The 14,360-nt window shown below is 43.5% G+C and overlaps 1 protein-coding gene across 1 annotated transcript; it reads right to left on the reverse strand.

Annotated features, from left to right (window-relative positions):
• Positions 1-4,093: 4,093 nt before the first annotated feature.
• Positions 4,094-13,270, reverse strand: LOC111221199 (hydroxymethylglutaryl-CoA synthase, cytoplasmic-like). The gene is made up of 10 exons (XM_022744562.1): positions 13,166-13,270; positions 11,251-11,708; positions 10,616-10,741; positions 10,093-10,257; positions 8,717-8,885; positions 8,108-8,278; positions 7,463-7,569; positions 7,246-7,371; positions 6,795-6,952; positions 4,094-6,346 (listed from the first exon to the last, which is right to left on the reverse strand). Exons 2-10 carry the CDS (start codon positions 11,696-11,698, stop codon positions 6,269-6,271), a joined length of 1,548 nt encoding a protein of 515 aa, XP_022600283.1. The 5' UTR covers positions 11,699-11,708; positions 13,166-13,270; the 3' UTR covers positions 4,094-6,268.
• Between the last annotated feature and the right edge of the window lie 1,090 nt (positions 13,271-14,360).

Here is a 14,360-nt window from a genome sequence, read left to right on the forward strand (position 1 = left end):
ATTAAAGTGACAGATCATCTAAACAAACAGCAACTCCAATAGTATCAGAACTAGAGATAAAACTATTGGAAGATTGATTGAGCAACAGGGTCTGTTTTGATAATTGATTCATTCTTTCAGTATTTCCTGGTCCCAGTCTGTCAAATCTGTTGTCATACATGACATTAAACTGATTATCTGAGGGGTCTGAACTGTTAGTTGACCTCTGAGAAACTGTGAGTGCCATTTTCATTATTTTTTAATATTTCATAGACTAAACATGGAATCCACTAATTCAGAAAACGACTGTCAGATAGATTAATAATGAATTATAATTGGTTGCAGCTCACTGAGCTCCAGTGTAAGATTTCAAAGTTCATTATTTTGGCACCATCCGGTGGTGGAGACAGGGAGGTGTCTGGAGAACAGCAGCAGCTCTCACTCAGTGAACCTGTTGTTATTTACTGCTTCGATTACTCAGTGATGTGTTTCCTGCTCTGACCTCTGACCTCCAGACCCTCCACAGGACTGAAGCTGTGTCCTGACTATAAGACTGTAACTGTCCTGTTCAGTCCATTCTAACTCCATCAACATGATATATGATTATAACAGTCAGACGTTCTCTTATTAACTCCCACTCAGTAACCTTTGATCGTCTGTCTAAGTCTGAACTGCCTGTAAATTTACAGTCCATGCTACTATGGTAATCAAAGGTGGACAAAGTACATAGCTCCTTTAGATCCTCCCGGTCAAATATGACTCCAATACAAGTGAAAGTTGTTCAGTCAGATTTTTACTGGAGTTAAATTACTGGAGTACTTGATCTTAAAAAATACTAAAGTATTCAAAAGTACATTATGTCAAAACATTGTTGTATTGTTCCACATTTGCAGAACATAATGACTCTGAAACAACCTACTGACTGACTGGCTGATTGACTGACTGTAGAACCTGTAGAATAAAAAGCTTGTAGGATACGATATAAATGACCATAAAAACAACTGAATCAGCCACAGGACCCACTGGCATTTTTGTATTTCTTTATTTTAGTCAGTGATGAAGTCTGGTCGTGATGAACACAGCAAACATTTCAAACTAAATGAATCTTTCTTTTAAACCTTCAAACACAGACTTCAGATTAGACTATGGTCTCTGGTGAAGAATCTTCTGCCTCATTTTTATCCAACGTTCTCATCATTGGGACACTGACAGGTTCAAACATGACTGACAGTGAGTTGGCTGTAAATGGTTTTTCTCCTGTGATGAACACAGTGTATGGTCTATCACATTTTCAGAATAAAATAAAATTCATTCACTGACTAAAAGCTGCTTCAAAGTAAGAGTACTACATGGAAATGTAGAGGAGTAAAAAGTACTATAATTGTCTTCAAGTGTAGTGGAGTAAAAGTCAGAAGTTTAGAAATAAAATAATACTCAAGTACAAGATAGAACAGTACAGTACAGATACTCAAAAAATGTACTTTAGTATAGTACTCAAGTTAATGTACTTTGTTGCTGTCCACCTTTGATACTAATATATAGTCTTATAACTGTGCTGAACCCTCAGTAATTCAGGATCAATGTCCCACATGATTTTCTAAAACCCAGACAAACTCTTCATCTCATATCTTCTGTCATTTGATTCCTATCCAGCCCAGACCGTCCTCTCCTTTTCCCATCATGTCTGCAGCAGACTTTCTGTTGGATCACCGTCTCCACGCAGCCTCAGGGTGACCCAGTAATTAGTCACCAGCTGCTTCTGACCACGATGACATTTCACCTGCTTCACCTCGGACTGAACACACTGAGGAAATCCTGAATGCTGATAAACATTCTGCGAGCTGAGTCTGCAGAACATCCAGGTCTGTAGCTCAGACTGTGCTGCTGATCCACATGCAATACTAACCTTAGTCTAAAACTTATTTCCATTAGTTTCACATTAGATTCCCTGACTCCCTTTCTTGTGAAGAACATAGCTTTAGTTTTTTCCACTGAAAACTTAAATCCATGTTTTGTTTCTCATTTTTCAACTTGATTATTGCAGTTTCTTAAAACTTCTCCACAAAGTCTCATCATGCACAGACACTGATCTGCCTCTGTCCACTGGAGTATTTACAATACATCATTTATCATAGTGGAAATAAACTAGACCTCATACACTCCCTGAGGAGTCCTGTCATTGACCTGACGGCTGACCTGTCTTCACCTTGACTGAATATTTTCCCTCCCATTCCCATTAAGACCAGTTTGATGTTATGGAACGATGAATTTCTGATTTCAGCATCAGAAAAAAACACTGAGACCATGTGACCACTCCATTTTTTACAGAAGTGACACACTGTCCTCATAAACATGAAAAGAAATCATTAGTATTATCCAGCCACACGTGTCATCTCCTGACTGTATCCAGAGTTCATCATTTACTGCTTCCCTCTTCATATCTGAATGATGCTCTGCAGCCTTCACACGGACCTGAATCCTCTCAGTCTTAGATCTGATCTCCCTTTCATCTCTTCTGTTAGAAAACTCTCTCCTTGTTCAACTTCTCATCATGTTCTTCTTTAACTGTCGGTTGTTCTTTGTTACATCCTCCCTCCTTATTCTGTTTTTGTTTAACAGCCTCAGCATATGAGACTTTCTCCTCCACCTCTTTTTCCAACACTTCACACCCCCACTCACTAATCTACTCTCCGATCCCCTCCACACTCACTGTAAAACACTTTGGCCTCCCTCCCTCCCTCTACGCACCAATCTCTTCTTCTCTTTCCTTCAGTCTCATCTCCAAACTCCTGAAACACCTTAGAGGTTTTGGTCTTTATTCTCTTCTATGTCACATCTGCCCATGTCAGTGACGCTTTGTTTATCATCTCCCGTTTTATTTTGATAGGATTTACCTTGTGTGTCTGTACTTCCTGTCTAGTTTCCCGCTCTTGTGATTGTCTGCACCACCCCGATGTGTTTCACCTGTGTCAAGTTATTTCTGCCTCACCTGTGTTTTTAGTCTCTGTGTTCCAGTTCTCTTCAGTTCTCGTGTTCCCAGCTGCTTCCTGAGTTTGGATTTTCTCGTTGTGTTCCTGCTCCATGTTGGGTTTTTTTTTTTTTTTTTTTGCAGTGTTTCCTCTGGTCTGTGAGTTTTGGTCTTCTTTACTTTCATTACACCTGCCAGCCTTCACCTGTGTCTGCATTTGTCTTCTCCACATGCACTTCACTGTTGCATCCTATTAACATCTTTCCATCTTCTCAAACTCTAATATATTTGACGTCCTCAACTTGTCCTGCAACTTTCTTTTTTCCCTTAAATCTCATCTCTACATTTCTCAGTCCTGCCCTTGTTTCCTTCTCCTCATCCTCTCTTCCCTCACGCTCTGATCCACCTCTGATTGATGCCTTTTTTTTTCCCTTTCTCTTATGACTGTTCACTTTCATGACTCACCTCCCACTCATCTCCTCTTCCCACTCACTCACCTCATCATCTTCCTCACTAACCAACCACTCACCATGAGGAGCTGCAGCTCAGGTGTAGAGACTAAGCTACCTGCTGCCCCCACCCAGGGCCGGCCTGACCCTGTATGGGGATCCAATCAGCTATTTGACAGACACATTATCCTGACAATATATTCATGACTGTGATTAAATCTGTTACATAAAGAAGATGAAGACAATCTTATGATTTCAGAGTTTTCAGAGGAACCCTGCACTTGTAAGAGTGATGTTTACCTGTGTAGCAGCGATGATGACTCCACCCTGATGTATGCAGCTGTTCATATACACTTGCTTATCATACTGAGTGGGTTTATGTTGTATGATGTTTGAGCTTCTCTGTAACCTGAGGGGTTTGAAAGGTTCTTCAGTCACGATCTGTGGGTTCTGCAGACTGACCACATTCACAGGTGGCCCTGCTAATAGGTTCTGCTGGTTCGCAGCTGAGTGGAGCTGCTCAGGCTGCCTGGGTACAGATGATGGTGTGGCTGATAAATGTTGAGGCCCATACAGTATTTATTATGTAGTTTTAAAGAGTGTAGGTGATGAGGTAAGATCTCACCTGCAGACCTGTGTGTGTGCGCTCATGATTTCATGATTTATTGATAAAAGTAATTCTACACAGACTGTGTGTGAAGTTCATTTATTCTGAATCTACACATTTACACAAAGTGTCATCAGATGAGATATCTATACAGCATAAATAATCTTACAGTTTGTACATTACCATCAACACAGGTAAAGATCATGTGACTCTGAGACGGGTCCCCCCCCACACACACACACACTCTTTACGTGTGTGTGTGTGAGAGCAGGGTCTGACCTCAGAGGAACCAGGTCTGACTGTACATTTAAAAACATCTGTACATGATTCTGTTTACAGGTCATACATGTTTGTTGTAAGGCTTCTCAACGTGGTCACCTGGACGTCAATAGTCCAGACTCCAGTGAGCCCGGCTACCAGCTGATCCAACCAGGACCAGGAGAACACCAACAGTTATCTAAGGCTGTTGTTTTCTGCCTGTTTATGTTGCTGACTGGAGCCACAGTCAAACCAGTGTCAGTGTTAAAACAGGAAGAACAACCACACTGAGAAAAACAAGAACTAGTGTGATGATAGGACCTGAACCTGGAGCTAAGCCCTTTGACTTTAAGGCTTCAGTATGAATGTGATGGACTGTGATGAGGAGCCAAAACACTGGATCACAGCCACAGCTGTGAAGCTGTGGCTGTTTGGTGAGATGAACAGAGACCAGAGTCAGACTGGAACCATCACTGAAGTCCTGAAGCAACAGTCTGATGTAGTATACGAACCTGCTCTGACCGACTCTGCACAGTCAACAGTGACTGCTGCTGCTTCACAGGCTGAAGGAAGCAGAGCCGCCGATGATCTGGATTCTCTGGTACCTCAGCTCTCCACCACGTGTGGAGTAAAACCTGCAGCAGTGCTGCATCATGGGACAAGTGAGGAACTGACATCTGTCAGTTCATACAGGAAGTAAACACACAGACGACACAGGTCATATTCACGCCTGTTTCCAGTTTGTGATTGTGATGATGAGCAGCCCCTCACCTCAGTAGAGGATGTCATGTGACATCAGGTCACTTAAACATGTGAGTCAAGTCCAAACATCCTCATCATCCTCAGAGCTTGGCTGTCAATACTGAATTGATGCATGTTGAACCTTTTAAGATGAGACACAGAAAAATCTAAACCCACTGATGTTGGTTCACTGTCTCCATGGTGATGAACTGTTACTGTATGTGTGGCAGTGAAGAAGAAAACACATTTGTTGTGGTTTGGAAAAAATTTGGCAGCAACCAATAATTAATATAATCTTCTATAATCAACTAATCATCATAATCAACATTCAAATATCCTGTTAATATCTACACTTTCTGATCCTGACGCAGACCCTGACATCACCGGTCCACACAGATTCAGTTCACCATCAGTTTAACTGAGCAGCTGCTGAGAAGCTGAAACCAGAGGATGTTTGATCACATGATGGATTCACTCTTAAACACTGACAATTAATTCATCAATAACCAGGTGAGGTCTCATCTCCTCACACTGCTATCACAAACAGTCAGAACTGATGAGGAGCAGCAGCGTCTTCCTCAGTGGGTTTAGACTTTTCTTAAAAACAGAGAAACCAACATCAGAGTAACTCAGAGCAGCTTCAGTGTTAACATGTTCCTATGGAGCAGACTGTGACTATGTCAGCTTGGCTACAGGTGGAGCATCAGCTGCTCCTGGGGTCTGTAGTCCTGTAGGAACTGATCTCCTTATAGAAAACTGAGGTATTGAACACAAACAGCAGGGTGGGGGTGTGAGCTCTGTCTCTCGCTGGGTTGCCGTGGCAGCAGTGGCAGCAGCAGCACCAGCACTCTGATACATAAACACGGTTGAGGCCCACTTCCCTTTGTTCTTTAATCAGCAGAAGGCCTGAGGCCACACTAATTATGGTCATTTCCTCTTCCTGTCTCTGGCTGCCAGCTGCCAGCAGGAAGTCTGCTCCCAAACATCTGCCTGTGCCCCTCCCAGATAAACATCTGTCCATTATACACTAATGCAAAGGGAGAACATGTAAAAAAGTAAACTTTAAATAAAGGTTAAAACAAACTGTGGTGATGGAGACAGACTGGACAGCAGGGCATCATGGGAAGGGTACAGGCAGGACAGAAGCATCTGTCCACAGGCATGACTCACTGATCCGACCTAATTTAGTTTAACATACAATGATTTTCGAGGTGACCTCTGACCTCTAGTGCTGTCTGATACCTCTCAGAGGTTAGCTAAGTGCTCTCAGTTGCTGACGGTGGCCTCGGGGCTGGAGCTGGCTGCAGGGATGCGAGGCATCTTCTTGGCTGGACTGGGGATGTGCTGAGGAGGAAAAACATAGCAGATTTATTTTTATTAGTTTAGTTTATCTAAGACAATGAGAGAGGACTCTGGTCACATAGAATAACATAGAATATTGTGATACTTGAGCTGGTGCTCAGCCTGACGAGCTCTGACAGCTCGTTAGCATTAGCATGTTGCTAGATGATTCTTGCCTTTGTGAGGATACTTTGTGCGTTAAAGTCTCTCTTACTAAAACTAAAAACAGTCCCTTCCCTGTAGCTGCCAGTTGCTCCTCCCTCAGAGCATGCTGATTGGTCCAAACCACTGAGGTTCAACCCTCAGTGAACAGCCTAGAGCCTGGAAAGATTTTCACCCACTGCTACTACCCCCTGCTGGTCATCTACTGCATGCGCAGGTGTAGGAGCTGTGTATGTCCCTCCCATCCTTATCAGATATAATGAGATATAAACATTTACTCCTCCTGTACCTCAGTGGCCGTGCTGGTGCGAACAAGTTCTGGTTCTGCCGGCAGGTTATGGCTCAGAGGTCTGCGGGCGTATTCCCTGCGGTGTTTGTCGTCCACTCGCGTCAGGTACCAGGTCCCTGGGAACAGCTCGTCCACTGAGCCTCGGGGGACATAGCTGGCTGCAGGACAGAGAGAGACAGCAATGATCAGTGACAGCAGGAAGTGAAACTGAGTATCAGGTCAGGAGTTAGAACAGTGAGAACCAGAGCAGTGTTCTTCACTGGGACAGGACTCCGGACTAGAGCAGTTTATGACGGGTTAGACTTTGATGCTCAGGCTCAGTAAAGACTCTTTATAATGTTATCCCCTAACATCCCCCTGAGCAAACACCTGGTGAAAGTGGGGAGTTAAAGCTTCCTGACAGACTGATTTACTGTCACTGTAACCCACCAATGAGAGCAGCAGGTCATACCTAGGTGGTGAGTCTCCTCCCTCAGCTTCATGTTCTCAGAGAAGACGGCAGGTGAAACCTTCGTCCTGGAGTCCAGTCGGACCTTCAGGTCACTGAGGCTGGACACCAGTTTGTCCAGACCAGATCCTGCCGCAACCAACAGAAGAACACACTACCGTTAGTTTATGTTGGACTTCCATCCACGTCACACAGCTGAGGGTAACTGAGGCCGACTCACCAGGTGTGTGGTCCTGTGTCACTCTGACAGAGTACAGCGTCGCAGCAAATCCTGAACCGTAGGAGAAAACCCCGATCCTCTGTCCTGCTATCTGTGAGGGTGTGTGTCTGTAACAGAGACAACACACACTCTGCTGACACAACACTGACACTGCTGTTTCAACAGCACCTCACTGTGTACCAGGTCATTTTACAGCTTCTAGTGACTCTGCTAAAAACCTGAGGTGTAACTTCCTCTTTAGTCAAGTAACAGTGAGCTGCAGTGATAATAAGCTGGTGGTCTAGACCCACATCAAGAACCACCATGGAAACAAGTCCAGGACTTTGTTGTGTTGTCCTTGACATTGTGCAGGTCCATGTAACTAGGGTCCTCTCTCATTGACAGATCAACTAAACTAATAAAAATAAACCTGCTGTGACTTGTCTTGCCCTGAGTGTCACATCTGTCATGGTTCAGTGTTCACTGGATTTTCATTTTAAAGCGTTTGTTCATATGTGTGTTTCTCTGCTGAGAGATGATGTTGTTGTTTTAATGACATCACTGATTCCTGAAGGGAATGACTTTGACGTCCTTGTTAATCCCCTCCCTGAATACATACAAATTTATGAATGAATAAATGAATGAATGAATGACAGTCAGACTCACTGTGCGATGAGTGAAGCCAGGCAGCCGTAGACTGAGGGGGTGTACATGTTCCCGTTCTGGTTGGAGATCAGCAGGGAGGGTTTGGTCTTCCTCTCAAACAGATCTGCACTGGCCTTCATGAAGGCCTTCTCCACATCCCGGTCAAAGTAGGTCTCCTCAGGCCGTATGTCTCTGCCATACAGACACAGACACTCGATAAACAACAGAATACCAGAAACAACAGGTTTTGTTTGTATTGCCACAGAATAACTAAGTTGTTGAGGTTTCATATCTAGTTTTGTTTTTATTTTCTCTCCGATTTTCCTGATCCACCCTGATACAGCAGAGGTCAATGAAATCTGAATTAAAAAGTCAACAGTAACATCAACAGTGTCCTGATGACTTTAATCTACAGAACATGACTGACGGTTTTCACAGGGACTACTTCTCTGCTTTAACGTAACTGAGCAGGTTTAACACGTCTGAGCTGTCAGGTCCTGACGGACCACTTCAGCTCTGTCTTTACTCTACAAGTCCACTTTCCAAAATGTGGGAGTGCTCCTTTAATGAGGAGATCCTTTATCAGGACCAGAACTGCGTCTCTGTGCAGCTGCTTTCCTCTGAGTGTACCTGAAGGCATCGAGGCCTGTGAAGGGTCCCGTCTCGGTGTTGGGGCTGGGGTGGCTCAGGAAGTCGTTCAGCATCAGTCTGGCCAACGACTTCTGCACCAGTTTACAGTATGGAGAGTGAAAGACCAGGTAACCAAAGTCCTCCAGGCTGAAGAGCTTCTCTGATCCGTCTGTTGAGAAGACGAACAAGAATGATGAGACCACAGAGACCGTTTGGTCTGAAGAACTCCTGACACACTGATCTGTCTCACTGGCACCGTTGCACAGTGCAATGAGAAACACACAACACATGTTTGTCTCCTCCCACCTCTGCACCAGGTACAAAAATACCAAAGTGACAAAGTTCATTTGAAGGTGAGGAACATACCAACACAACCTCCGCCTCTGTGTTGTCATGGAAACACATTACATATGTAGAGCTGGACATGCAGCGCTGCTTATGAATGTGTGTTTAATACCTGATGTTCTTGAAAATGAACATGTTGACACATCAGGTTAAAGGCTCATCTCATTAAACCACTTCATGGTCACTGAACTTAAGTAAACTTCTTAGCACAGCAAACAGGTAATGTCCTAAACCCTCTTAACTCATTAGACTGTTATCCATCCAGTCCCTCCACTGCACTCCCCTCATGGGTCTGACTGAGCACCTGAGGTACTCTGACCACCTGATATAAAGAAGACACATCTTAGATCTGTGTCTGCAGGTGTTTTAAAAAGGCCTCCTGATATATTTGAGCTTTACTAACATTAGGGGGGGGGTGGGCCAGGACCAATCTAAAAAGAAGATGCACATCTGTCAAAGGGGTAAACCTGTGGATGAATTGTGATAATGTATTAAGAATGTGTAGTTCACTTGGTAAATTAAGACAAATGTTTAAAAATATGGTGAAAAATAAATATAAAACTGAGATATGATTATTATCATGAATGTAGCAGAGAAGATCTTTATTTACTTTTTTCGTATTTTCTCTCTTCTGGTATTTGTATGTTTGACACACTGGAACTCCTCGTCTTGCCTCTTGTTTAGTTTCTGTTTGTAAATAGTTTGGTGTCTAATCTTAGTGGTGAAAAGTTTCTTTCTGTTTCTGCTTCTCCTCATTCCGATTTTCTCTGACCATGAATTGGCCTGTAGTGAGAGGGTTGCTGTTTCATGTAACGTTACATAGAGAGGGGCGGTGTAATAAGCTGTAGCTTCAGCCTACACCTCTTCAGCCAGTACTGATGATGACTACTGAAGGTGTCATTTAGTAGACGAGTGTGGAACACACCTATACACCTCAGGTGCTAAGTTGACCTCTGACACCTCTTCACCTAACAAGCAGCTGATCTGAGAGGAATATAAAAACAAGCCTTCATAGATCAGTCTCCACCCACCTCTCTGCCACTGAGCGTGGATCTTGTTGCGATACACAGAGTAGCAGCGGTCCAAGGCACTCAGGTAGCACTCTATCGACAGCTTCCCGTCCACCACAGGGTACTCTGACACCAGGTCTGGCTTGTAGAAGTCATATGCATGCTGCATGTGGGTCCCTCGCAGACCTGCACCAAAGCAGGTGTCAAACACATTAAACACACAGACTGAGCTGGATACATTTAAAAACATCACATAAAGGCCTGCTGTGATAAACAGAATGACTGTGATACTCTCTGGTGTTTAGAAGTAAAGTTCAACACCTCATTACAACATACTAATGTCACCAGTGCACAGTGTAAACAAGCACAGCTCTCATTGATTTCCACATGTCAACAGCAGCTGAATCCAAATCCAAACTTCAGTGACTTGGTACAACAGTTCATTCAGCAGTAAACATTCAATCAGCTGAGTGACAGTGGGCTCTTATCAATACATCGGTCACTGAAGAGTCCACAAGAGGCAAACAGTTATCAGTGAACTGACCTCGTTCAAAGGCCAGAGGAGCATTTGGTCCAATCAGCATGGCCACTGCACCAGCCCCCCCTGTAGGCCTGGCACTTCCTGTGGCGTAGACAGCAATATCCCCTGCTACCACCAAAGCATAACGTCCTGCAGAGAGGATAAGATAAACAGCAGGACTCATTTTAAAGAAATATACACACATACATTTCCTCTGTAAAACTGTATCATCAGCACAGCAGCATCAGTCTCACACAAATCTGTCCCAGCAACACACAGTCTAACACTGGTTAAAGCTGATTAAATACATGTCTCAGCTAAAAGATATAATCTGATCAGTCAGGGTGTCAATGATAAAACTGAATGAAAACTTCTCCCTAAGATTAAACTGATGCTGTCACTGCTACTGCTGAGAGGGAGCATTGTTCAGACTGACCACATCTTTTATTCAGTAGGGAAGATCCCATCTTTACATATCTACAGGGTCATTAACACTGAACTGAGTATTTATGGCTTATAGACATTACAATGGAAAAGAGTTTTATGTTCAAAACAACTGATAAAGAAAATAACTGCAGAAATAACAAGCAGATTAATCAAGAATGACAATAATAGTTAGAAAACACATCAACAACAGTGACACTGGACTGTTGACTCACCATCCCATGAGCTGGACTCCACCCAGTTGACAGCATTGAAGAGTGCAGCTGTTCCACCATAGCAGGCATTTGTGGTGTCAATGCCCTCCACATCTGTATTGCCCGAGTCCTCAAACAGCTGCATGATGACGGTTTTGACAGACTTGGACTTGTCAATGATGGTCTCAGTGCCGACCTCCAGTCGACCCACGCTGTCGTAGGACAGGCCATTTCTCTCCATCAGCCTCTGGACCACAGTCAGGCACAGAGAGTTGATGTCCTCGCGGTCAGAGCAGAAGCCCATGCGAGCTTGGCCCAGGCCCACCGTGTATTTACCAGCTGCCACGCCGTCAAACTGCTCCAGCTCGGCCTGGTCCACATACTGGGCCGGGAAGTACAGTTCCATGGCAATGATACCCACGTCTTTGGGCCATGGTCCCAAACAACTGATTGGAGCTGATCCGGGCATCCTGAACAGGCTGAGGAGTGGGTTCACATTCAGCATTGTATTAATTTGACAGATTTGTTTGTTGTTAGTGTTGGAGCACTGCAGTTTCTACATGTCCACAGTATTTAATCAAGAGCCTGTAATGTCTCCTGACTGCTAATGTTGGACTGGGGTCTGAAAAGAAGGGTGGTACAGACACACCACCTATCAAAGCTACACAGGCACAGCCGCCAGCTCTCAAACCTTTACCACTGTAATAACATTAAGTAGGTTAAAGAGCAAATTATGTAGGTTAAAGAGCACATTAAGTGGTTAAAGAGCACGTTACTTCAGTAATACCAGTCACTATTTACATCCATCCAGGATGTTAAAATAAATGCACCACCAGAGCAGCAGCAGCCATCCCAGAATAACTTTAAAAATGAGACTAGCTTTTTTTTTCCATTGGACAGCTGTTATTTATATATACGAGACTGCACTTTAATACCTATAACCAAGCTAATACCACTGGAGTCTCACAGCAACACGTTATTTAGCGTTTAACATGAAGTTTGTGTCGTTGTTCCACTGTCAGCTCAGAAATATTCAAGCTAATGTTATTTAGCTAGCTGATGTAAGGTTACAGCTATCAGACAAGGTTATAGAGAACAGTGGGCAGCTAGCATGTTAGCTAACATCGTTGCCCTAGTAATGACACTTATCGTGGTGATTGAGATATAATCATCTGTCTGCTTTACTTGACGTTAACATACAAAACAAACACATGCTTTTAGCTAACAAAAAGACAACGTGCACAAAGGAAGCTATTTGCGTTAGCTAATTAAAAAGACATACGTAGAGTCTCTTCCAAACTGAAGCTAGCTATTTACTGTGGCATCTACAGTGTAAAGTGTGGCAGCTAGCTGTTAGCTGTCACACTGGTTATTACACGTACCTACACAGCTACATACAGCTCGTGTTTGGAGACACCAGATAAAGACAGACTAAAACTGGGTGAAAGGGCAGCGGGATTTCCTGGAACTTAAGTCGTTTAGGACCGGGACTGAAATCTGTAGCCTGTTAGACTGTCATATTGGGGGGTCGGTTGTGTAAGAAAGACTAGTTTACTGCCTGAAGGAGCAACGACACCGGATTTTGACACCGAAACTAATAGTTCGCTGAATCTGATAGGTGATAACACGAAGCAACAGCATGACTTCAACCACAGTGAGTTGGCTACCCGGACCAAATAGCTGACGGACCCACTTCCTATCCAGGTCATGTAGCCAGACTTTAGCTCTGAATTTAACGTTAGCTGACAGTGTCTTCCGGTGTTTGCAGACCAGCGGTGTTAGAAAGGTGCTAGCTAACTTAGTGAAGCATGATTCAACCTCTCTGATTCAAGTTAAACACACAGACACACATTCTCTGTTGACAGAGTTGACAGTTAAAATTAGACTCTACAACACTCTTGACTTTCAGATTAAAAGCATAGTGAAAACCTCTCACCTGTGTGTGAAGTGGACAGACGCTGACAGTAACTACTCCGCTGTTGTTAGTGAGCTGCCGGCACTACTGTATTTATATATGACGATGGCAGAGCGGTGAACACCCTGGACTACAGCACCTGGTCTCCTGTCCAATAACAGCTCACACACAACATGCGGCGCTACCAAGTCCCGCAGCTTTCTGTCCAATGGGATTTAAGGAATCACAACCACGCGCCAGAGCCGCGTCAGCGGTCCAATGGCGTGACATGTACGATGTCTGGTGAGAGAGAAGGAGCCAATCAGATGGTGACATTAATTCCTGGCGCGGCAGTGGTACAGAGCAGCGTGTCCATGGCAACATGTATCCATTCACACAGTCAGTGTCTCTGCTGTCAGGTAGAAACTGTGATGAAGAACAACTTTACATAACTTTACTCACGTTAATGCAGCAGAACAACAATGTGAAAATACAGAAATGTTATCGGCTAAATGTTCTAAAATATCAAAGTAAAAGTACTTGTTCTTCAGTGCCGTGATCGTGACTTATGGTTAGGGTTGGGGTTAAGAGCTCCGGGGTGTCTTGGGCTAGAGCCTCTGCATAAAGTGACTGTCAAAGTCACAGAGCTCAGTTTGACTATCAGAAGTAAATTTAGCCCAATAATTACAGAATACAGAATGAGCTCTTTAAGACATATAATATTATGTTATGGGATTCTGATGCATTTCATGTTGTATCTGTGTAGTTTGATGTGTAACATTTTACTCCACCTGTTTACCTGACTGCTGTGGTTACTCTGCAGATCACGCACTGACTCACTGTAAATGTTTTGGTCTTATGGAAAATGAACACACTCAAACTGTGACAGCTGCACAGCTGATTGAAATGTCCATAACCTTCCTGCCCTCACACACTCACACCTGAGGCTTTTCAACAGGTTACATTTTGTCTTCATTGAGTTGACTCTAATACACATCACATTCACATTGAACACATAAGATAACATACAACAGCTTTTGTTTCAAACATTATAGTTTATTTAGTAGCCTACTTTTGTATTCACTTGATTTTTCAGTACATTAGCTTGTATTTGCTGCCGTTACATTAACTTCTGTGCAGTTACACATTAGTTTCTATAACTTGGTCTTACTCTCTATCTTTGGTTGGACCACTACACAGAACCAGACCTATAATTCAAAATGCTTTGTTGGGAATG

This window comes from Seriola dumerili, unplaced genomic scaffold (assembly GCF_002260705.1).
Source record: "Seriola dumerili isolate Sdu_G_001 unplaced genomic scaffold, Sdu_1.0 BDQW01000081.1, whole genome shotgun sequence".
NCBI classification, from domain to species: Eukaryota; Metazoa; Chordata; class Actinopteri; order Carangiformes; family Carangidae; genus Seriola; species Seriola dumerili.

What these genes read in the sequence shown, in the direction of transcription:
- LOC111221199 (XM_022744562.1), bottom strand. Translation starts at nt 11,698, where the DNA reads ATGCCCGGATCAGCTCCAATCAGTTGTTTGGGACCATGGCCCAAAGAC. An exon ending in GGAGGAGACTCACCACCTAG is followed by an intron (nt 6,953 to 7,245) that starts GTATGACCTGCT and finishes TCTGTCCTGCAG; the next exon opens with CCAGCTATGTCCCCCGAGGC. An exon ending in GCACCAGCACGGCCACTGAG is followed by an intron (nt 6,347 to 6,794) that starts GTACAGGAGGAG and finishes TTTCCTCCTCAG; the next exon opens with CACATCCCCAGTCCAGCCAA.